The sequence below is a fragment of the Monodelphis domestica genome, chromosome 2 (assembly GCF_027887165.1).
Source record: "Monodelphis domestica isolate mMonDom1 chromosome 2, mMonDom1.pri, whole genome shotgun sequence".
In the NCBI taxonomy this organism is placed as follows: domain Eukaryota; kingdom Metazoa; phylum Chordata; class Mammalia; order Didelphimorphia; family Didelphidae; genus Monodelphis; species Monodelphis domestica.
In genome coordinates, this window is record NC_077228.1 from 157,866,384 (window position 1) to 157,892,667 (window position 26,284).

Genomic DNA, 26,284 nt, shown 5'->3' on the forward strand with positions numbered 1-26,284 from the left:
ACAGAGGGATGGATGTGCCGGGTGCTTAAGGGAAGAATCTGACCTAGCGGAAACTTTTCCACCAAGCCACATAGACTGAAGAGATTATTTCAGCAGTAAAGACGGTGAACCTGAGTTTGCCACTAGCTGGGAGTAAACTTAAGCAAGTGGCCTTGTAGGATCTTTTATTGGGGGGGAGGGAGTGGTTTTCATTTGTTTTTTTATTCTGGTCACACTCCAAATAAAATGGACACTTCCATAAATCAGAAAAAAGAGGGTCATATTTGAAACTGCAGATCTCTTTGGTATAGAAGTTGCTTTCCTTATTAAATATATATAAATATATTAAAATACATTAAATATCCTTAATAAATATAAATATAAATTTCCTTATTAAATATTAAATATATCAGTGTAACCCTTCAAAGCCCCCCAACTTGTCTGATTCTTTCTGGCTTTCAGTTCTCTATGAATTTTAAAAATTCTTGAATAACTCTCCCCACCTCTTTCCTGTCTCTCTGTCTTTGTCTCTCCCCCCCCCCCCAATTTGATCAGTGGCAGGGATGGAACCTCTAATATGCTTTAATTTGTATTGTTTTAAATTAATAGTTATTTGGAGCATTTTTTTCATGTTCTTTTTGCATTTCTTCCTTTGAAAATGACCTGTTCTTACCTTTTAAACATTTATCTGTTGGGCAATCTGTTGGGCTACATTTGTGAAGCTCAATGGTTAGATCCCAGGTCTCATCAAACCTGGGGCCTGCAAAACTCCACAGTGTAAAATAAACCATATTGAAATGTAATTGGCAAATATTTAACAAAATATATAAAATATAGGACTATATAATGTTAATTTATGATTTTCTCTGTCAATAAGCAGCCCACAGGAATCCATTTCTGTTTGAGTCTGGCATCATTGGGCTAAATGATCTCTGTACTATGACTCTTAATGGTCGATAACAGAAACCTATTTGGTACTTAGAAGAAGTGGAGAAAGTGTTTCATAATGATTGGAAAAGTTTTAAACTTAGAGAATTTTCATAGGATTTATATAGCTAGAAGGCATTAGAATATGCAGCCCATTTTTACTTTGACCTTTTATTTTATATATGGAAATTGAAACCCCAAAAGACTAGGTAACTTGAAGCCAGGTCCTCTGACTCCTTTTTCCATTAGGCCACATATAATCTTTTTCATTTGATAGTTTATAATCTGAAATTGATTCTATTGATATAGACCACAGTATTTACATTGCAAATGGCAACCCATAAATGAACATCATCATATTTAGTATTTTGTGATTCTTTTTCATGGGTCTTCAAATAGAGATTTATATGGTGATACGACCTTCGCTGATTTTTAATAGACAGTTAAGCATAATTACTTGGAATACATACATAACTAATAGAAGTGAAAGTTTTCCTTTCATATTTGGCCTTGGCTCTGTGCTTCAAAATCCCAAATAAAAGTATATTTAGAAGTGGCTCACGCTTCAGTGCACTGGAATTTGAAGTTATTCTCTATATTCATTGGAATGAGAATATACCCTCTTGGAAATGAATACCTGTTTATCCAAATGAAGTAGATTGGAGGGAGAAGATCTTTAAGGATGCTACCAATTTATTTTAAGTTTTTCAAAAGCTCTGTGCTTTTGAGGCCTGAGTACCCTTTCCCAGTGTTGGCCAACAACCCTTGAGGGTAAGATAAACGGATTGCTTTAAAGAAATAGGAGTTAGAGTTTTCTTGATGTGAGCATATGTGCATGCATGTGCTCCTGTGTGTGTGTATGTGTATGTGTGTATGCGTGTGTGCACATGCTCAAACACAAATGTAGATTCCCCTTTCTGGCTGGCTTTAATTTTTTATCTGTATAGTAACTTAATTGTTTTCAGATCAAGTTTATTGGGACATAGTAAGCACTTAAATGCTTTTTTCCCCATTCATTCATTTATTCATTCATTCAACCAAGAAATAGAATTTGAAAAGCTATAATGCTGGCTTTTTGATTTAATACCCTTTGGGTTTTCTTTTTTTTTCTTTCCATTAGAGAATTGATCCATTCTTAAAGAACTTAAAATTCTTTTATATTGGCTACCCTAACAGTTAAATACTAATGATCCTTGTATGGATTACAAGTGAATGAAATGTCTGAAATTAGTGATTTTTGACCTGGCTGGGCCTAAAACCTCTTGTTCATATGCTTTTCTCTTTGGTGCAGAAATTTAAGTGCTTCGGAAAACAGAAGCTTCATTTTGTTAACAGAGCACTCACTTCTGAACTCAAATACTGTTTGGGCTCATTCCAAATGTTGACATTAAAGTGTGTTACTGGGGAAGACTTGTCCACCTAACTCATTATTTCAAAGAGAAGAAGTTTAAAATTAATAGCTATTTCTTCTGTCTCCTAGGTAGCAGCATAGGGAGATATGGGACCAGAACGAAGAGACTAAATGAACATCTAATCTGTACCCCATTTTCATTTTATCTGGAGGTCAGTTCAGTTATAACTGAGCCATAAGGAGGACAAGCCCAGGCCCTGGGGTGCCTGTAACTGCCTGAGTAAAAGTGGGGATTGCTGGACAGAAAAGCAGCAGCCACCCAAGAGAGTGGAATCATCTTGCAGTGCAGGCAGGCTAGTCCATTTGTGTCTCCCAAGTGGTTGTTCACGTTGCTAAGCTTTAGAATAACATGTTCTTGTAGAAAATCAAAGAATATGTTTTAAAAGAGTTAGGAAATAGGAATCAGTTTAACAACCATCCCAACTGAAGCAGGTAGTCTAGGAGTCTAGATATAGTCTAGTGTAGGTAGAATTCCAAACTAGTACTTCTTATGGTCTCAATTAATTTTGCCAGGAGTGTTCTAAGTTCCCCTACATGACTCATTTCCTCCATTAGATCTCTATTTGCCCATTTGTAAACTGGAGACAACTTATTGTATGTATCTCCTTGATGTAGTAGAAATCTTTTCCTATCCCTTTTGACGTTAGTGCCATCTCTCTATTAATTATCTCCAGTTTATCCTGTATATTTTGTTTGTATATATTGGTTTGCATGTTGTTTCCATTAACCTGTGAGCTCTTTGAAAGCAGAGACTATTTTTTTTTGCCCTTTCTTTATAGAATAGTGCCTGGCACATAGTAGGTGCTGAGTAAATCCATGTGGATGGAATGATAAGAGGTTACAGGATCTGATTGGTATGTTGTATAATTTTGGGCAAGTCATTTTCTTATCTGTCAAACCGAGATGTTAAGGATAAAATCTCAGACTTCTAAAAAGTGCTTCATAGTTCTCAGGCTTCTTATAAATCCATCATTCCATCTCTGTTACTTTTTAACTGAGGTTAAGTCACATCACCTGCCCCTGGCCTCAGCTTCCTCATTTATAAGATGAAGAATAAGGCTGGACTAGATTATCTTTAAGGTCTCTCTTCCTCCCTCTCTCCCATTCTCTTTTCTCCTCTGTTGTCTCCTCTCTCCTCTCTGCCTCTCTTTGTCTTTCTGTCTTTGTCTCTGTGTCTCTCTGTGTCTCTGTCTCTCTCCCTCCTTCTTCTTCTCCCCCACCCCTCTTCCCCCATAAAGTGTAATATATGTGAAAACACTTAGAAAACTTGAGTGTGATAGTGAAAAAAGGCTTTATTATTTCACATGGGGTATTTTCTTTTGTTTTGGAGAAAGGAAGGAAAACACTTGTTATTAATATGTTGATTGATGCCTGAGGTGGGGGGGGGGGACCAGATTTTCCAAGATATTCAGCAATAGGAATTGCTCATCTTGCATTAAGAGTCCACACCCACTTTTAATTAACTTGCCATAGGATCCACCCTTTGCTCCCTTCCTCCCCCCCCTTCCATACCTTTCAGATCTAAATGTGTTATTCTATGATTTCCCTCCCCTAATGGAGTATGTGTAAGGAAAACTTAAGTGTAGCTGGTGATTGCCTAGTTAAACTATAGATTTTAAAATAAGGTGAGGTTGGGGGAATATGTTAATTCTGATACTTTATGATTTGCAAAACACTTTTACATATGAGATCTCAGTTGGCCTTTGTAAGGAGTACTCCATCAAAGATAGGAGTGAAGAAGAAAAAAATGGGGAGTAAGGAAGACAATGTCATAAAGTAAGAAGGGCTTATGGTTTGCTAAGGGGGGAGATTATAGGACAATAAATTTAGAGATTATCCTAGTCTATTGCCTTCATTGTAGAAATAAAGAACTGACCCAGAGATATTTTAGGATTACATATGTGAAAGCTAGGACTTGAACTCACATTTTCTGACTTCTAAAGCAAGCATTGTTTCCATTGCACCATGAAGATGTAGTAAAGAAGAATTCTAGAAAGAAGGGAAAATTTGGAATGTAAGCATATGATGGGGAGTCAATCAGGAGTATGGATTCACTAGAGATTATTGTAAAGATTAAAATCTCTATTTATACATTATATAGCAGCATTTTGTAAAGGGTGGGGGGAACCAGACAGCTGCTCACTTCCTTGGCTTGATCACTCCAAATACAGGGAGTTAGGGGTGTTACATTTGATTTTCTGAGCAGTTAATAGCTGGTGTCCAGCTTCCCAGTGATCTTCATGCCAGCTCCATAACTGCTAACACATTATTTTCAGGAAGTAGCAATGAATACACATATTATATAATGGCAGAAAATAGGTCAAAAGGAAAAGAGTATGCATATAGTAAAATTGGATCTAAGGTCACTACTTTTTAGTTAAGAGATGAAGTTAATGGTGTTCTCTGTGTGTGTGCAAACACAAAATATGTGTAATACACAATACACATAAAGTGTATTTATTTAGGCTGACCTATCAATGATCATATGTGATCTTAATTCCTAAGTCAGAAGATATATATATCCATATACATATGTATATATATATATATATATATATATAAATATACACATACAGACACTAATCATCATAATTGCATCAGGTCATTTATGTAAACATTAGTTTTAGTAGAAAGAAGTCCATGTATGTGCACATAATATGTAAATTATTGTAAACAAATATAAATGAGCAGGTTACATAGTGTTAACTATGTCCTGATTGCCATATTTGATATTATGGTTGAATACCTAACTTGGGTGAGCAAGCAATTTTTCACTTATTTAATTTTATTTAAAAAGAGTATCTCTATATTTGAATGGTGTTTAGTTTACTTGGTTCTCTTGGTTAAACAGGATCATTGGAGTCGGGTTTTGCATATTTTCCTATGTGATGTACTGAGTCAAGACTATTAAGCCATTGGTACATGCCATATATGCTTGGGGTATTAATTTCCCAACCTTGGAGCAGCTTATCGTAGAGTTTCTCTTCAGAAGGGTAATGTGTTGGCTTCTTTAGGGGTAAATTACATGCAAGGTTTATTCACTTAAAACAAATTTAACCAATCTGCCAGGTTCTTATTAGAAAATGTTAGGTAACTCTTTACCAGTCATCTGTGACAAATCCTTCTTTCAGACAAAAGAGAAAAATGATTTTCTTGACCCTAGAAATCAAGTCAAACAAATTTTGCTCACATTTCAGTTTTTAAAACATAATATTTTTATTTAATGAGCCTATTTGTAAGGGTGGAGAAGGTTTTTCTCCCCTATGATTTTAAATTAGATCTTTCTGATGGAAACTTGAATGTGAATCATTTTTACCTTTGTTATGTTTCCCTCAGATATGAATGCCTGTACTTAAATTATTAATTGGCCAAGGATGAGTCCCCACTGTTTTGACTGTAATTCAGGGGCTGCACAGCATTGAAAAATTCACTACTACTAGATAAGCTATAGCCTCCTGAGGGAAGAAGAGGAAAGGGGATCTTTTTTATCTGGTTTAAAGGACTTTAATGGGGACATATTCAATACCCACAGCTGTTCCCAGCCTCCCAGAGGGGAAAAAACAACAACAACCAAAAAAAAACCCCTCTGTGATCAGAAAATGCCATTTACCCAAATGACTCACTGTTTATGCCATAAAACTTGTGTATGTGTCTGTTTCTCAAGTGAGTCTTAGGTAACCAGTCTCCAAAAGAACCTGGTTTTCCACTCTTGGTGTGGAGTACACGTCAAAGTTTCCACCCCCCTGGCTATTTCATTGACTCTATGAGGTTCTGAGGTAGAAATTGGAGGAAAAGAGCATCTGATGTTACTTGTTTATTGAATCTGAGAAGCTTAAAAATTTTTCATTTGAAAATAAAAATACTGGACCCTCTTGATGTCTCCTAAAGTAAAATTTAAGGTATGAAAGTGTTTTAATAACCAAATTACATGATTTCCCAGGTTTGGGGGCATGGGGCTGGGAACTCGCTGTTACAGTATCTCTGATTTTTCTCTTAGTCATTAAAATACACAGAAAAAACAGGAGAGTCCTTGTTATAACTGCCTTTCTTGGTTTTGGAATGCAATATAGATCACTGAGCTGGGTAAAGTCTAGGCCTCGTCTTCTTCCTTTCCTCCCCCCTTCAGTCCTTTCTGGCTTCCTCTCTTCCCTCTCTCTCTCTGTCTCTCCTTTCTTCCTCTCTCCCTGATTCTTTCTCTCCTTCCCTTCCTGTCTCACTCTCTTCTTGCTGCATCTCTACTTCTCTTTCCCCCTTCTCTCCCTGGTTACTTTCTGAATAATTCATTATAGCTTTTAAAGGGCAAGTTATTTCTTACCTCTGTTTCCTCATTTTGTAAAGTGAGAATAGTTTTATCTAGCCAGTCCTCATCCTATAATTTCTGAAGTATATAAATCCAAAATTAAAAGGTCTGATCTTAATGAAAAAATCAGGCATACTATAGATAATGATGACAAGGAAGGTGCATCTGGGAGAGAAAAACAGTGCAGGCGATGTAACTACCTTCTTAAATCCTCCTCTCTGGCCCTTCTTATAAAACCAAAAAGTATTGAGTTTCATGCATATGTCTTCATGGTGGTGCTAATATCCCCAACATATCTTTGATGCGTAAGCGGACCTCGGGATGCTTTGTGCTCTCGTATCAAGTCCCACAGCAGGAGAATTCTTAGGCTCAAATTGTATTCTCTTCAAAAGGATTTAATTTCCAAAAGACGGTTTCTCATTGGATATACGAGAAGTCAGCCTTATGGCAAAATACCAGTGTGAAAAAAAGCCAAACACTTAACCATATTAAGTGGATCAACTCTCTTAGGTGACCATTTGGTATATTACCCTAAGTAATGTTAGTGCCCTGGAGTTAATTGGTCTCATGTGGATATGCAATCTACAACAAGAAAATGGTGTAGGTATGTGCCTTCCCCCTCTGCCCCCCCATTATTCAGAGGCATTGATTGCTATATAAAGAGGGAAAGGAGGAATCAGTAAAATATTAGAAGATAATTTTGCTGCTTACAGTTATTCAAAGGTTCCCAATTAATTACATCTTGGCACCTCAATTTTTAATTCTAAATGATTAAGGCATCTCCTGATTGCCAATTTAGATAGCAAAAATGTATCTGTCCTTAAAGGGAGACTGTATTTCTCTTTCAGTGTATCTTCATTCTGGCTTCCTTATCAAATATTAAGTATTTTTCATCCATAATGTATAGATTAATATAAATAAACATAAAGCATAATTTCATCTATAATGATCTAACACCATGGCAGGTTCAGTAATGGATTGTGTCATATATTTTACCATAACTTTATCTTCAAGTTGGGAGATAGCTAGATGGGGCAGTGAAGAGTGTGTAGGACTTAGAGTAAGAAAGTCTTGGGTTTGAATTCTGCCTCAGACATTTTCTAGCTGTGTAGCCATGGCCAAGTCAATTAATCTCTCTCACCCTCAGTTTCTTCATCTATAAAATGGAGATAATAATATCACCTACATCAGAGCATTGTGGGGATCAATTGGCAAAATAGTTAAAGGACTTTGCAAATGTTAAAATATAATATAAACACTCTTCTTAATATTATTATTATTGTTATTAATATAAGTGATCTAGGCACAACTCTTTCAGGGCACATTGAGGTCAGCATTGCTTAAAGCTGGGCAAATGATCTGCATCTTGATATATACACATAGACTTTCTAACTTTGAATGAGGGTTGGTGTGGTGTGTGGGAATGTGGTTAATATATCCTTTTTGTTTTCTGCCCAAGCATATATGTTAGCATTAAAGTTGCAATATGAGTATAAAAATTTAGCCTTTACACCCCAGTTACAGTTTTATTGTAAATCTGATGTATAATAATTTTAAGCATTTTTTCTTGAATTGGACTCATAATTTGTGTATTGTGTGGTCTTCAATCCATTTGCTACAGCTGCAATCCTGATAAGTGGCTCAATTACAGTTACAATATTAGCCTTAAAGACTCACTGATGTCTCATGGAAAACTTTGAAAAACATTTTATTTAAAGATAATTGTGCTTAAGTATCACATTTTTCTCCATTTCTTTCCATCCATCTTTTCCTTTAAGTATTTCTGAGATCATTTGCATGAGAACAAAATCCTTGTTTGTCACTCTGAAATTCTCTGATCCCTGTGTGATTCTTGAGCAATCTATGAGCCATTGCCTGATATCTTCATCTCTTTCCCAACTGGACATCAACACTCAGAGCCTGCAAGATCTTATAAATTCCCGTGGAGCTGATCAGAATGCCTAACTGGATGGTGGTGACCCTAGACACCAGTACTTATTATAGTACCTGGCACATAGTAGGTTCTTAATAAATAAATGCTTGTGGAGTGGCTAGCTAGTTACTGCATTTTTATTTTTTGAGAAGATGCCAAAACGTCTGGAATATACAAATAACAAGAGACATGTTTTTATACCCTGGTGGATGGTAATAAAGTAAGGAAGGAAACAAAATTGAGCTTAACTTAGTAGTAGATATATACAGATCCATCTTATTTTTAAATTTTCTGTAAAGCACAAAACAATGACCATTCTAAGATAAATAACAGCCTTCAGTTTCCTACTCCGAATTGCATGGTTTGGCAGGGGGAGGACAGAAGAGGAACCTTATTGGGAAGGAGGTCAGCCTCTGTTCAGGAAGTTAACTGGCAGAGCACTTGAAGCTCTGATAAGGTCCACTCTCTTGGCACAGAATTTGACTTATCCCTCCTAATGACCTTGGGAATCGTGTACTTAAGTTATTTCTAAAGCAGCATCTCTACCATGGCTGTTAAAGCTCTCTTTGTCTTGGAGGGGCAAGTGGATAAAAAGAATAGTTCAGAGGTCTTTAAGTACTAATAGAACTGGGAATTATTATAACCTTGTGTTCAATGATGGTTTGTTACTTGGTTGCATGCTGAAATTGGTCAATTACTAAATAGTACCCAGCCATGAATTAGTTTCACCTCTGACCTTAATTCCATATTCTCATTTGATAAATGGCTCTTAGATTTTTCTTTATAAGATAAGAGTTCTCAACCTGGGTTCAGTGAACTTTAAAAAACAAACAAACTGATAACTCAATTTCAGTCTAAATGATTTCCTTTGTAACTCAATATATTTTACTCCATGCATTTACAAACAATATTTTTCAAAGGAGTCCGTGGACATCACATTACTGCCAAAGCAGACCATAATTTTAAAAAGTTTACGAGTATGTTTTTAAAAAAAGAGGAAAAATGCCCTCATTGTGAATGAATTCTCAAACTGAGAGATTAAAGCATTCACAAGCAAATTATCTAGTCTGTTAAAATGAGGAAAAGATGTAATATATGTGAGAAAAGATGTTAGGGGAAGGAAGAAAAGAGGGATATATTTTTAATCCCCCCCCAGACAAAAAATATATAAATGCCCCTCCAGATTACTCAGACACATCTCCCAGTTTTGATGTGAAGTAGGGGTGCCCAGTGGCCTCATTTTGACAGGGTCATCCAATTGTACAGTTTCCATTTGCCATCCTGTTTTGGAACTGAACCATTCATGGGCATATAGCCAGCCTCCTGGGGAGTTTGGCAATGTGCCATCTTAAAGTGAAACGAAGCCCTTGCAAATGAACCAGCTGCTGGGCATAGCTCAGAAGGATGCCTTTGTAGCTTTAGTGGAATGAACTTAAGAGTTATTTGCATAACATGCAGCAAACCCATTAGGCAGAATTGGCAGTAGATTTGCAGCCATGTAGCCAGTCAGTTCATCTTTTTTTTTCTTGACCATGTTTGGGAGCAGGTCTCTATCCTGAGAGAGAGGAGGAGAAAAGAGGATGATCAGAGGGAAAGAGGGGGGAAATAGAGGAAGTGGGAGAGGGAGAGACGGAGAGAAAGGTAGAGCGAGACAGAGAGAGGCAGAGAGAGACAGACAGAGAGAGAGAAAGAGAGACACAGAGACAAAAGATAGATAGAGAATGAATGAGAATGTGTGCCGGAATGTGCTAAATAAAAGACCATGCCATTCTTTGATTTCTAGAAAAAGAATACAAACTATTTCCAACACTCCCCATTTTTCCTTTTCCTCCTTGGAGGTAGAATAAGGCAGAGAAGGGAAGGTCTGTCTTAGAGTGGAAAAACTTGAATTTTTATATTCAGTAAAGAAACTTTTCTTTGATATTACAAGGATTGGTATGTACTGCTAAACCGATCCTGTCCATGAAAACCAATCTAAATGTACCTAGCTTTTTAGGAATATCAATTTTGATGAAAAGTTATATTAATTAAATTATAATTATGTACACCAAATGAATTTGCTATTGGAAATCTGTATATTAATGGGCCACTGCCATTTCATTTGTATTTTTGAAAGATAAATTTTCCTTTATTGGATTTTCAGGAAATGAGGTTATATCCATGGCAGAACATGCTTGTTAGAACATAGATGAACTGATAAACTAGCTGTTCTTTCTGTCCCCAGTCCCACTGTACTTGGAACCTATAGAAATCACTGTAATCTTCAATAGATTAGCTAAAAATTTGAGTATAGAGGTGTAGAGTATATATGTATGTATATATACACACACACATATACATGTGCATCATTTCTCTGTGTACTACTGTGACTAATCTACGTATTAGATTCCTAAAGTGATGGCTTTCTTTATGTAGGAAAATGCAGCCAGCAACATTGTAGAGACCAGGGGAAGGGTAGAGTCAGGGTTAAAAAGAAGACCAATACAATCTGTCGACCTGACTTTGAACCAGCAGTGCTTCCTATGTTGTTGTTTGAGCTATGAATGAATGACAAGCACATCCTGTGTCCATTGTGAAGGGGTAAAAATACATTTTTTAAACATTTTTATCGATACTTTTTTCATCACCTTAATATCCTTTTTCTGTTCTCTATAACCAGAGAGTAATCCCTTTTGTAGGTTAAGAGGGGCAAGGAAAACGTCTCCATAAAATAATCAACTAAATCTGATAGTATGTGCCACATTACAAAACAGTTGTCCCCCCACTGCAAAGAAGAAAGGAAGAGACAACTCATTTCTTCTTCAGGACCAAGTTTGTGTTCAGTTTGAAAATGAAATTCTGTTCAGACTTTGTTATATGGACTTAGTAATTTCCAGGGGGAAACTTAATTACTGTTTTTCATGTGATTAATTTATCTAGTTGGTTTTAAACTTGTGCTTTTTTAGGTCATTTTGAGTCTCTATGCGTTTGCTTTGTCTTAAGATAGATATTTTCCCCAAAATTCTGTCTTTGCCTTTCACATATTCTCCAGGTTTCTCCCTTGACCATTTTATTTATTTTCTTGGCTTCAGCTATCACCTCTGTGCTGACGGCTCCCAAATTTGTACTTCGTGTCTGAGTTTTGTTTAGAAATCCAGAATCACATCTCTGATCACATGAGAATATTATTTGTATATCTTAATAGCATCCCCAACTCAACAGTCCCCCAAAATTTTCCCCCTAAACTTTTTTCTTTTTTTCTGACTTTATTGTCTTTCTGTGATATCAGTGTTTAATTGTTTTTTGTTGCTGTTTAGTTATTTTCAGACATGTCTGACTCTTCGTGACTCCATTTGGGGTTTTCTCGGAGTGGTTTGCCATTTCCTTCTCTAGCTCATTTTATAGATGAGGAAACTGAGGAAAACACACTTAAGTGATTTGCTCAGGGTCAGACAGCTAGTTAAGTGTCTGAGACTTGTTTTGAATGTAATTAGTTACCAGGACTTTTGATTCCATTTCAAAGCCTCTTTTTTATTCCCACAACTTCTGTATAGTCTAACAGGTGTCTTCATTCTCTCCAACCCTGTGGTTCTTCATAAGGGGAAGGGCACATTTTGTTTTGGCTTATCAATCCCTTCCTATTAAACCCTGCTTCCCATCATACCTTCCTTTTAAATGCACACATGCCTACTCATGTACCTAAATAACATGCACATAACTAGGAAATGTGTACTATAGTTGCAACTGATAGTAAATATAACTTCATTTTTATAGGTTATTATTTAAAAAAAAAACCTTTACTTTACATCTTGGAATCACCCTTGATTCTAAGGTCAAAGAGCAGAAAAGGCTAGGCAATTTGAGGTTAAGTGACTCGCCCAGAGTCATACAGCTGGGGAGTATCTGAGGTCAAGTTTGAACCCAGAACCTCCAGTCCCTAGCCCTGGCTTGCTGAGCCATCTAGTGGCCCCTATACTTACTTTTTAACAAGGGATACACATTTAAGTTTAAAAACCATCCTTGTTTATTTTTGACTTGTCTCCATTTACATTATTGAAGTCATTAAAGGATTTGATGACAGACTTCCTAGGTTTCCCTAATTGTTTGTGCTAATATTCCTTGTGATAGGCTTAGGGGCTGGGTGTGTGATTTTTATGGGTATAGAGAAATCTCCTTCAGATTTAATTTATTTCCTAATTCTTATTAATTAAATAATGAAATCTTAATTTCTCTGCACCATGCTGAATTAGAGAACTGCCCAGAGTACCAAGATACTAAGTGACTTGTGTTTATCAGAGGCAGGGCTGGAACATAGATTTCCTGTCTGTGAGGCCAGATCCTTTCTTGTGGCATAATATATTTCATTATATTCACATGCCACAATTTGTTCAGCTGTTCACCCAAATGTTGAACGCAAAATTTATTTCTACCTTTTTACTCTTACTAGTGGCGTTGCTATAAATTTTTTGGCACCCAGGGGACCAGTCTTTCTGTCATTGATCTCCTTGGGGGATGTAAACCCAGTCATGAGATGGTTTTCAGACAATTTACTAACTTGCAGTGAATTATAGTGTCTGTATTTTCACAGTACCTCCAACATTGATGTTTTGTGTCTTCTGCAATTTTTGCTATTTTCATATGTAGGAAGTGACACCTTGTAGCATCTAGTGGATTTAATGGCTAGATTTCGAGTTAGGAAACTCCAAGTTCAAATTCTGCCTCACATAGTAGTTATGCCACTTAATCTCTTTCAGCTGAAGCTTCCTCAACTGAAAAATAAGCATAAGAAAAAATGATAGGGCTAGTGTGAGGATCAAATCAGATTATATCCATATATGCATCCATATATATTATATACACATGTATATGTTATATGCAGATATATAGCATCATGTTTTATGTAATGTATAATCTTGCAAATTTTAAAATGATATCAATAGGAGCTGATAGATGTTTTAGAAATGTTCATTTCATAGTTTAAAAATACTTTTCCACAAGGTTTTTGATAATTTAATTTTCACGCTTTGAAAACTATTCCTTGTTCATCATTTAAAGCGCATATGCTGCTTACTTTGGATATTAACCTTTTCCTCTGATGTCGTGGAACACTGGGCTTTGAAACTCTCTAGTACACTTAACTGTCTTGTGTTTTATAATTATCTTAAACTCAGAATCTCTTTTAGTTTCAAGCCCAGCGCTCTGTACACAGAACACACTTATTCATGTCTGTTTGCTTGTTTGATTTTTTAATCTAATCTTTATGTAGGCCATTTGTTTTCACTATGTTCTGTTAACAAAATCTGAATCTCTCACCCCGGCTATTCATCTTGCCAGTGGCTGCTTTTAATCTTGATGGAGGTGAACTGTGGAAAGGGAAGCCACACACATGCCCACTGTCAGAGGAAACAATGTGTCCTGTTTGAAAGCATCAGGCTTACCTCTATGACAAATAGATTTCTTATTGACCTTCAGGGGTCCTGAGATGATTTCTCCTGAAGCAGAAGGATGGACTGAGAGTGAAAGATCTTGGGCCACACCTTTTCTAAGCAACCCACTACCTAACAGCCGCACGTGTACACTCTCATTTATCGTCTTCCTTCCCCTCCCATCACTCACTCTCTGTATCATACTGCCTTAGACAGATCCATCGACTCTTATTCTAATTATGGGCTGTTATATTCATGATACCAAACCCACAGACTCACTGAAACATAATAAAAATTTTGTTTAAAGAGTATTGGATTCCAATATCATTTTTTGCTCTTTTACTTAATTTCTCCTTTAAAGATCATTTTTTCTTTTGTATGGAGGTTTGATTCTTCATGTTGTGCCCCTCGACCTGCTTTATATAATCCTATGTTTATAGGCCTTAATTCCTGCCCCTAGGTACTTTAAGATTCTTCTCTGAAAATCTTATTTGGAAACCAATTCTATACCCTCTCCTCCTTTTATTTTATGTGGCAGTTAGATTTTATTTTCATATTAATTAGTTCCCAAAATATTCCCTTTCTATATTGAATTTTGCCTTTTTATATAGGAAAAGCAGTTAAAACTTAAACCCAACACATCTTTCCCTATCTGACAGCATACCCAACATTCGCCATCTATAGTCTTCCGTCTCTGTAGCAGAGGAGGGAACCAGATTAGTACTTTGGGCTTAATTTGATGATGTGTATGATTTTTACATCTTTTATTAAATGCAAAATTGAACTCCAGAAACATTATTGAAATCCTGCTCTTGCCACCACAAGGGAAAACTGGCTTAGTGTACAGTCCTGGTAATTGTATAAGACAATTTAGATTGGCAAATCACTAGGTTGGCTCTAGGGTGATGAATTTTCAACTACAACAACTCTTGGAGATTCACTACTAAGTGAAAGAGTGCTGAGAATCTGTGGAGGGAATACTCTCAGTAACAAGTTTATGGCCTTTAAGTTTGTAGGGAAATGAACTGCAAACTTAAAATGATGATCAGGGGGTTTTTGTTTTTGTAAAGAAACTCATAGTGATTTATGCCTTTTCTCTAAAACCTGAGAGTTAAAGGCCTTCACACATTTTTCAGTCATAAGGAATTTACACATAAAACTTTAATAGACATATGACCATGCCAGGATCTAGAAGCTAGATATTAGTAAAGTGTAAGTTAGTACAAATAAGATTATAAGAAGATTTAGAGGGAAGGGATATAGAAATTTTTTTTTCTTTCAGTTTGCAATCTTTTGACTAATTTTTCTTTTAGAAAGCTTTAAAGAGTATTGGTTAGGCATCGGTCAAGAGTAAATGAAGAAAGATGGATCCAACTTTAATCTGGATTATATTTATCCAATATTTCAACTATATTTGTTTTCTATTATCATAAATCATCTCCTTTGAAAGAGAAGTTAATTGATAGGTTTTTTATTTCCTTTAGATTTCACTTATCATGCTCATTTATCCACCAAAGCACACTTTTTTTGCACATATTAAAAACCTGGCATATAGTAGGCACTTAATAAGTGTTTATCGATTGATTAATAAGTGCTTCATTCATTCAGTCAAGTTTGCAGCTGTTTATTAGGAATAAGCCATTATTTCTTCTGGTTGTATAGCTTAAGTTACATGGAATTGGATATGCATGAATTTTCTACAAATTATGCTACATCCCTAAAAGAAAATATAGTGCCCTCAGTATTTACTGTGTACTCAGAGCTACATCAAAGATGATACATAATCATGTACCTTGAAAGTTGTTTTAAGTATTGTGTCAGCAGCAGTCTGTGGTGCACATTAATACAGTCAATCAGCGAGTATTGATTGACCAGAGAAAGATACTGGAAAGCGATTGTTACCTATGTGTTGCTCAATCCTAACTCCCCTGTGTCTCTGGGAGGATTTTGTGAGACGTCTGTTTTGGTGAGGAGTGTACTTTTGCTAGGGAAAGGACTTTTTGACTTACCCTCTCCGATCCTTTTAAATATCAGAAATTCACTTATCACAGGAGAGCTGCCAGATGGATAGTATGCAGTCACCTACCCACCTCTTCCTTTACCCCACAGTAAAGTGGAAGAGTGTTCATCTAGATGGACTTCAGATTATTCTGGTTGTGTAAGAGCTTCCCACTACTCATTCATCTTTGTTTGCTGCATTCTAAAAGATCATTATGGCTTCCCTGATGCTGAAGGAAGAAAAGCTTCTGTGGGGCTCAACACTCTGGACGCTCCATTTTCATGATAGCTGGGGAGGGTGGAGAAGGCAATAAACTCTCAGAACAAAGTATCTGCCCCCTTCCCATCGCCCCCACCCCCTTCCCAAGTCAGGAAGAGGCACTGGTTAGGGAAGTGTTTTCTACTTGGTCTTTTTTTAAAAATTCAACTAAAATTAACAGAATTATTTAGAAGACTCTTACATCTAGACTGAAGGAGAGATGATGTAAGGTCAAGTTTCTGTTTACCTTTAGTGACCAAATATATTTCATGTATGAATGTTGTGCATTTTTATATGAAATTACATACATGGCCAGTTACATGGCCTATTTTACTTTTAAGTATTGAATTTTGAGCATTTGCTGAATCTCATTTCATCCCGAAAACAGCTCTGTGAGGTAGACAGAGTAGAAGTTATGTCCATTTTGCAGATGAAGAATATAGGTTCAGATAAGTTAGGTTTGATGTAAGGAAAAATAACAACTTGCTAAGAGTTTTGCTTATCATTGCTCTATCTTTCACCACAAAAAAAAAAAAAAGAGTGGAATGGGGTACTGTGGGAAGAAATGGGTTCCTTGCCTTTCAAGTTTTCAAGGAAAGGTTTGATGCCCAGTTGAATATTATAGAGGGGATTTTTCTTAAATTGGATTGCTTCATAAGGAGTTTCTTTCTATTCTGAAATGCTTATATATGAATCATAGAGTCTTAGATTTAGAGATGATTTCATCCAGTTTTCCCACTGAATGCAGAATTCTCTTTTTTAATCGAGCTTGAGATGAGCACAGTATGATAGTGTATAATTTCATTTCAAATATGAGTCCGTGATTTACCTCAGTTTATCATCTATTATTTTACTTACTGATTCCAATGAGGTTTTGCTTTTTTTTTTTAATAATCAGAAAAGAGCCAGATTTGAGAATAAGACTTAAATTTGAAGTCTGTCTCTGACCCTTCCATGTAATGGGAATAACAATCACTGAGGTATCTTAAGAGTCAAATGAAAAAGACCAGACATCCCTTTGCAGACTTTAAATTGTTATTTAAATGCTTGAGATTATTGGTTTTTCTCCTTTTTAGAATTAGTGGAGTATAGATCTCTGGGATCTCCTGTACCAGTGAAGTGTATTTTAAAGCCAGTGGATCCAAAGCACTAATCGTTTGAGTTAAGGGATTCAGACACAGGCACTAGAGGATTGCCAAAGAAAATAAGGAAATTTACTAGTTTGGATTCTTTAACACACTATCCTTCCCTTTGGTAGGCTCAAAATAATTCACAAGTGTAAACTCATGATCTCAAGAAATTTTACAGTAGAAATACAGTACACATTTTACAGCAGTATAGAGAGCCTGGGCTAGGTCATTTCTGAGGTCCCTTCCTATCTCTGTAATTCTATTGGAAATTGTCCCGAATTTGGAGGGGAAAAAAACTGAAGCACAAGCCTAAAAGAATTCATTTAAGGTCCAAGATAGAATTGTCTGGGTATGTTTTCAAAACTAATACTTTATATTTTAATTCTGTTCTATAACCATTGATTATATATTGCTCTTGTCGATGTTTTATAAAAAAAAAACTTTCTATGCCATACTTCAGGATTTCCTCAACCTGAAACATGTTCATTGCTAATGGTAATTTTTCTCCTTTTCATTTTAGGTAAAAGGAGATTCTTGCCTACATGTCATACCAAATATTAGTGAACAAGAAGGAAATTTTGTAAAAAAAGTTATCAGAAGTGGCATGGATGAAGTTCTTTCTTTCTTTTGAAGAATTGATGGACTCACAGCCCTTCTTGGTTTAAAAATAGATTGATAGATAGACCATACGGAAAAACAAAACTGCTGACTGACAAAGCATAAGTATAAGAGCAGTCTTTCTCTCTGCATCCGACGTGCTAGCAACCTGCCCCTGGTTATTGATGTTGTACATAACAATGTAATTACAGTGGCACCAGGCTTCCTGGCAAGGCTCATCACTGCTCGCCTGTGAGTGGACATGAGCGATCCACGACAGTCCCAGGAAGAGACGCACAAGTTCATCAGAGCCTCTTCGAAGTTTAAGGATTCTCCACGCACCATGCAGTCGGATGACTATTTTGCTCGAAAATTTAAAGCCTTGAATGGTAGCATGGGTCCCCCTACGTCTTTGAACGTCCCCAATGCCAGTGAGAGCGGGGGCCCGGCCAACGGGACCCCGGCTATGCCCAAGATGGGCGTCAGGGCCAGGGTGTCTGAGTGGCCTCCCAAGAAGGACTGCCCCAAGGAGATGAGCTGCAAGGCATTGTGGGAGAGCCGATCTCAAACCCCATATGAAACAGCAGTCCTGCAGAATGGGCAGAATGAGCAGAGTGACGGGCAGACGGAGGAGCAGCTCGACATAGAGTTTGTGGAGGCCAAGTACACAATAGGAGACATCTTCATCCATTCTCCTCAGAGAGGAGGGCTTCACCCCATCAGGCAGAGAAGCAACAGCGATGTCACCATCAGCGACATCGATGCCGAAGACGTCCTGGACCAGAATGCTGTCAACCCCAACACCGGGGCCGCCCTGCACAGGGAGTACGGAAGCACGTCTTCCATTGACCGGCAGGGTCTGTCGGGGGAAAACTTTTTTGCGATGCTCCGAGGGTACCGAATAGACAACTATGAGCACAAAGCCCTCGCCCCATTTGGCTTTCCGGAGTTCTTCCACTGCGATCCCGCCATCTCCCCCAGCCTTCACGCCGCGGCTCAGATTTCTAGAGGAGAATTTGTTCGTATCTCAGGGTTAGACTACATGGACAATGCCCTGCTGATGGGAAGGGACAGGGACAAGAATTTCAAGCGGAGATTAAAATCGGAGTCGGTGGAGACGTCCCTTTTCCGGAAGCTGCGGACCGTCAAGAGCGAGCACGAGACTTTCAAATTCACGTCCGATCTGGAGGAGAGTCGGCTCGAGAGAAGCGTCCGCCCGTGGAACTGTCAGAAGTGCTTTGCGCACTATGATGTCCAGAGCATTTTGTTTAACATCAACGAAGCCATGGCGACGCGGGCCAACGTGGGGAAAAGGAAAAACATAACCACCGGCGCTTCGGCCGCATCCCAGACGCAGATGACGGCGGGCCAGGCGGGGACCTGCGAATCCCCTTTGGGAAGCAAGGAGGACCTCAACTCGAAGGAGAACCTCGACGCCGACGAGGGCGACGGGAAGAGCAACGACCTCGTGCTGAGTTGTCCCTATTTCAGGAATGAGACAGGCGGGGAGGGAGACAGAAGGATTGCACTTTCTAGGGCGAACTCGGCCGCTTCGGCCACGGGCGAGAGCTGTTCCTTCGAGTCCTCTCTCAGCTCCCATTGCACGAATGCTGGTGTGTCGGTGCTGGAGGTGCCGAGAGAAAACCAGCCCATCCACAGGGAGAAAGTGAAGCGTTACATCATAGAACATATTGACCTCGGAGCCTACTACTACCGAAAATTTTTCTATGGGAAAGGTAAGGCGGGAATTTTATCATGCCATTGAATGATGCTCTCGATCATCCTATTTTTAAGTTGAAAATAAAAATGACCTTTCATTTTATTTATTTGTTAGCAACATCATGGCGCTGCAGATAATGGTTTGAAGCTACCCATCGACTTTGCTCTCTCCATTCCCTTTAAATCATCCTTGGCCTAGTCCCTACTTGGAAATGCATTCTCCTGACTTGGGTTATTCTGTAATTGGCCACATGAAAATTTACTCTTTTCTTTCCCAACAACAACAATAATAATCACAGAAGGCTTGCTATAGGTTGAATGTATTTTATCATACAACATGTATTTTGTAGTTTGCTTCTCCTGTATCCACATTTCTAACTTATTCCAGACCAGCTTCCTAGTTCTAGTCTCAGGAATTCACAAGAGGTGGTAAACCAGACATCTGAAGACATAGTGGTTTAAAGTCTGTAAAGCAGTTTACATGTATGTCTCCTTCATGCCTTAAATAATTCTCTGAACCAGATGCAAGGATTATTACTGCCATTTTACAGAGGAGGCAATGAGGTCAGAGCAGTTTAAGAGACTTGTTTGTAGACGCTGCTAGGAAAATGCAAGGTGAGATTTGAAGCGAGGTCGTCTCGATTCTAAAGGCAGCTTTTTGTCCTTGTATCACCTGCCCCTTCTGCCAACATAGGTTAAACCGTGACTCCAAAGGTATCTCTTCTAAGAAAGCCTTTCTTGGTTATCATTACACTCTGATCACTTCCTTGTAATGTCATTCTTTTCATTTTTTTTTCCCACCAAAGCAGAAAAGCAGTTCTCTCCAGCCTTATGGAGGAAATGAAAGTTGACTACCTTTGAGCAAATGAATGAATGAAGCATTCACTTAGTACTTTTGCCACGTGCAAAAATAAAATGCTGAGTACTGGACCTACAAATTGAAAAGCAGGAGTTTGTGAGCTCTCAAGGAATTCACATTTTTAATAAGGGAATAACAGATATGGGATAGTTCAGCGATAAGTCAGATGGAAATGTCTCATCGTCTTTAGAGTGTTGCAACAAAGCAGATGCTAAAACTTCTTCTTAAATATCATTTTCTTAAAAAATTATTATTTTATTTTTCCAGATTATATATGATACAATTTTAATAATTGTTTTGACATTTTGCAGACCACATTCTGCCCCACCCAACTCCCCCCTTCTCCAAGAAGGCTAATATTATATAGGTTGTATGTATGTTATTTTACAATACATATTTCAGTGTTTGTCACATTGTGAACAAGACACATATTGCTTACACTGGAGAAAAAATCATGGAGAAAATACAAGGGAGAATGATATGAAATAAAGTGAAGAATGGTATAATTTCATTGTCACCAACAGAATTAAATCAGCTTCTTATATAGAACTGCTTGATGTTGTGGAGGAGCTTGGAGGCAGGAAGGTCCTTTTTTGGGTCTTCAGTTCCTGAGGCTATTGTACTTTGGTTGCCAGGCTACATTTCCAAAGGGATTGCTTTCCAAGATGCTGGCTAGCTCCCTCAGGGTCTTAAGAGACATGTTCTTTTTCTACCCAGTGGATGTATGATTTTTAAATCTAATTAGGTAGCACATGTTTTAAGAGATATCAAATTTATCTTGTTTGGACTACATTTGGAAAAATATGTTCTTGGTTAACTTGGACCTTGTAGACTCAGTCCTCTCCTCTGGACTGAAATTGCATTGGCTTACCAGCCCTTACCTCTATCAAAGCCACTTTGTTCTGTTTCTGGATGAGACATGGCTTGGGAATCCTAGATATGGGGCTGTTCTTTTTTTTTTTTAAAGAACCAGATATATTATAGACATGTCATGAAAAAGCCAGACAATGAAGTTTGAAGACCTGTGTGTCATTGAAAGAACAATGGATTTGGATTTTGAGTTGATGGGTTTTATCCCTACCTCAGATACTTCCTCCCAATTTGACTATGGCCAAGTCACTTAAACCTCTATAAAAGGGGGATAATAATACATTTACACCTATTTCATGGACTTGTTCTGAGGATCAAATGTACATAAGAAACTACACACTTCAGAAATGCTACAAAAATGACTGGTCATAGTGGTGTATTATTAGGTCACTCAATTAAATTTAGAGAAGTCAAGTCGTGCAGTGGATAGAGTACCAACCCCGGAGTCAAGAAGACCCAAATATAGATCTGGCTTCAGACCCTTACAAGCTTTTTGACCCTAGGCAAGTCACTTAACCTTGTTTGCCTCTGTTTCCTCGTCTGTAAAATGAGCTGGAAAAGGAGATAGCAAACCACTCTAGTATCTTTGCCAGAAAAAAACCCACAAGGAGTCATGAAGAGTTAGATATGGCTGAGAAACAACATCAGTTAGACTTTAGGCCTCATACTTTTCTCAGTGACTTAGGGCTAGATTTATTTTTAAGGTGGCTTGCAACTCTCAGGCTTGTGCTTTTTTTTTATTTTGTAGTTTGCTTCTCCCATATCCACAATTCTAACTTATTCCAGACTGGTTTCCTAGTTGTCTCAGGAATTCACAAGAGGTGGTAAACCAGACATCTAAAGAGCTGGGGAGCCTGTCATCTCCTCATTCTTTCCTTTGTAATTAAGTGAGGTTATTGAGTTGTGTGGTAGCACTTAATTGAGCACTTGGAGGAAGAGACTGGTTTCTCATCAAGAATTTCATTCCTCCTAAAGTTATATCAAATCCAAAATAAATTCTCTCTTGATTAGGGAAGCAGACTGCCATTGGACTAACCCATTTCCTTTTCTTCAGAATATTTATTCTCAGAAGTCTCTCAACTCTTCCTTGTCTTGACCTTTTTCCTGTTCTACATCCTCCCTTTTCTTTTCCTGCTTCCCTCTTCCCCTCTTCTCCCCTCTCCCCTTTTCCCACACTTTCCTCCTCTCAGCCCCCTGGGAGAGCCTGACCTGCTTCATGGGGCTTCTCTCCAGTAACAGTAAGAACTGGCCAATGGCCTCCTCCCTGGGGTCATTGTCTTTCTGTGTGGCCTCTGAGGTTACCCCTCTGTACTAGCTGCTCTGAGAGGGATGAGAGAGAGCTGACTGCAAGCATTGCCTCATTCCTCACTACTTCCCTTTCCAGAGGAACTGGTGGAACTCTGCCCCTGTTTTCCCTAAATATAGCTCTTCCCCAGGGGCCCAGTGAGGAGCAAAAATGAAATTAGCTCCACCAGCATCGGTGGCAGCTCTTGGTAGTTTCCTCGGAAGCAAGGAAGGCACAGGGTGCAGCCCATATTCTTGGATGGGGAGTACCCCTGGTAGGATGAGGGTAAGTAGGGAAGGGAAGGGCAGACTCCTCCTAACCCCACATACCCTTCTGATGTCAGCCCTCATGGGCTGTGGCACTGTTGTCTTGGCAGAGCCTCAGCATTTTGGCCAGCGCCTTTGAGGCCCCTTCCTCTGCTCCCCCAGGTGAGGATCTCTGCAAGAGGGCTGACAAGCAAGTCCTGTTGGACTTTCTGTGCTACCCCTCAGGAGGGATCATTGTGCAAAGCTTTAGACTTCATTTTCAAGCAAATAGAACTAATTCTAATCACTGGAAGATATTGAAACTGGCAGACTTGAAAAAATCATAGATGTGGTCTATTAGGCAGTTAAATATCATAAGACTGCTTTGTGCCAAAATATCATTTTATGACAAATGAAATCACAGTGGTTCTGCAGTGGCTTGTACCAGGACTAATGAAAAAGGAATAATTGGCCAGATTAATCTGGGCTTCAAAATCACTTTGCATTCCTCTAATCTTTTCTCTAGTGTTTGTTACCCCCACCCCACCCCACTTCCACGTGTGAAATAAAACTTTAGCTTGCTTTTTCTCAGGCAGATTCTAAGTCCCCTCTAGTCATACACGCTTCTCACTCTTTTCTCCATTGCCATTGTCTGAGTTCAGGTCCATCCTACCTGTTTCATTAATCTCATTTTTTGTTGATATTTTATTTTTATAAAACACTGATTTCCCTGTCCCATTCTCTACCCAGAAATCTTTCTATTCTTAACAAAGCAATTTAAAAAGCAGCTCAGCAGAAGTTACCTCCTCAATCATGTCTAATAGTATATTCGGTATTCCATATACCAATAATCTACTATCCACAAGGAAGGGGGAGTGGCTTGTTTTTTCAGTTCTGCTCTAGGGCCAAACTAGATTGGTCTTTATCAATTTCACCTTTCTTCTTGTTTGTTTTGTTCTTGTTTGTTCTGCTTTCCATGAATATTTTTGTAGTCATCGAATCTATTTTTTTCCTGGTTTTGCTTACTTAACTATCAGTTCATACAAGTCTTCTTATGCTCTGAAATCTTAATATTTATTTTTGGTTAGAAAACAATAATATTTCATTACATTCCCACACCACAATGTGTTGAGCCATTCCTTCATCAATGAGCATGCTTGCTAGCAATTGCTGCCATTATTGCAATGGTCTCTGATTGCAACCTTCAAGTCAGCTTACATTTTCTGACAAGTAAGTCTCATCATGTATTTCCCCTCAATCTGAAACTTTCACTGGCTCTCTCTTACCCACTGATGAAGTTCAAACTCACCGTGGCATTTGGTGCTCTCTATAGAATGGCTTAGCACTTCTCTTCCATCCTTATGTCAAATCCAAGCAGATCTAATGGCCATTTCCCAGAGACATGCCACACTTGTCTGATCCCTTGGCTGGAATACCCTTGCTTCCCTCTTCCCCAGTATAATCTCTGCCACTTAAAATCCCATCTGTCCTTCAAAGCTCAGACCAAACTCTACCTCCTCTGTTAAATCTTTTTTGTTTCCCTAGCTACAACAGACCTTCCCCTTCTGTGAACTCTGAAAATACGGAAAAACTCCATATTTCCCCTTATATATTTTTATCAAAATATTTTCTTCCTCTCTAATGACTTAAAATACTACATCTTATATATCTTTGAATGTCTCCTTGATGCCCAGCACCACGGCAAATGTTCAGCAGATGTCTTATTGACTATTTCCTTGGGGCATAGCACCAAGCACATGTTCAGCAGATGTCTTATTGATTTAAATTTAATTATTTGGTATATGTATGTGAATTATTCAGCTATAATATATATATCCACATATATATATATATTTGAATATGTGACTGCTCTTGAGCAAACCGATTCACATTTCACAAATGTTTGTGCGAGGGAAGCAGGTTTTTTGTCTTCTGGCCTTGGAGGTTATGTAGCAGAATCACTGGGCAACAATATAGACATTACCAGATGATAGATGGAATAATTCATAGAAAATAGATACGTCTTAGACTCCATTTCATGAGAAAACAGAAAGGCTCAAATGTGGCAAAACCTTTAATGCCTATTTAACATTTTTAGTAGTCTTTGCATTCTCTTTAAATATTTTTCATCATCAAACCATTGGTTAATAAGACATCATCCTTAATTTTTCTAAGCCTCACATTACTTCTAGGTTCACTTTTAGCTGTACCATTTACTACTAATCTATTTGACCATGGGCAAGTCATTTAACCTTTGAGATCTGTTTTCAACACCTGTGAAATGAAGACAATATTTGTGTTGCCAACTCACCGTGTCATGAGAAAAGTGCTTGGCAATCTTTGAATGTAAGTAGTTATTAACACAGGACAGTATAGGATCTCTGATCACAAGGATGGAGAATATTATACCATTGCCTTTTCTTTCCCATCACTCCCTCCTCTCCTCCAAAAAAGAAATCTTAAGCTCATTTTTTCCTTGGTTCTGATGACTTTTACTATATCATGTCTCAGGCAATGACTACCAGCCTCATTTCATGGCATTTGCTGAAAAAAAGTCAAGTCACTTTTAACTTTAGCCAGCCATCCTTTGGTAAAGTGTAGGACTTGGAGTGGTTGATAAATAAGACTTGATTTTCTAAAAGAAAATGTGTGTCCACACTGGTGGTCCAGAACTTAAAAGAATAGTATTTGTTTTTAATGACTAAAAGATGGGGAGAAGCAGAAACAGAGAAAGCCATATGTCAGGGAAGTCTCTAGGGAAGAGTTATCTAGAGGAAAGGCAGCTACAAAATTCTAAACTCATTCATTTGGTCTTAGATAACATGAGAACTGTAGACTAGAGTATACTTCAACATATCAGATGTACCTTAAAGCAGCAGATGCTTGGTTGCATTTGCTTTCAATTTCATGCCCACTGGTATTTTATAGGTAACTTTTCTTTGGGGTTTTTATGCAGTGGTTGAACAAAATTAATATGGAGTCAGATGCTATTAAGTTCATATGGGTGAATGGAGCACCATCTTACAATAGTACTATTCTATTACATAAATTCCTTCCGTGGTCAACAGAATTGACTTAATTCTTGCCTTTTTTACACAGATAATGTAGCCTTAAACCAGAGCTCCTATTGCATTCCAAAGGAGCTCTGAACATAGAGGAACTACCCAGTTATACCTGAAAAGAGTTGCTGTGTATCATCATTCCATTAGTTCCATATGGCAGGCACCAGAGGAAAACTGTTGGAAACAGATCATTTATACTGTTCTGGGTCTTCTGTATCTATGCTTCAGGAACCCTTTTCACATATAATCATAGGGAGAAAGGAGATCCTAAGAACCCTAACCAGAAGCCTCCTGTTTGGGGGATT

At 38.0% G+C, this 26,284-nt stretch overlaps 1 protein-coding gene across 12 annotated transcripts in view; it reads left to right on the forward strand.

Annotated features, from left to right (window-relative positions):
• SIPA1L2 (signal induced proliferation associated 1 like 2) overlaps positions 1–26,284 on the forward strand; it is a 274,744-nt gene that overhangs the window by 121,075 nt on the left and 127,385 nt on the right. For all 12 annotated transcript variants that reach the window (XM_007481608.3, XM_007481611.3, XM_007481612.3 and 9 more), the window contains one exon: positions 17,863–19,675. In XM_007481608.3, the coding sequence (XP_007481670.1) occupies positions 18,202–19,675 (1,474 nt within the window). In that variant the 5' untranslated portion in view covers positions 17,863–18,201. The remainder of the gene's footprint in view (positions 1–17,862; positions 19,676–26,284) is intronic.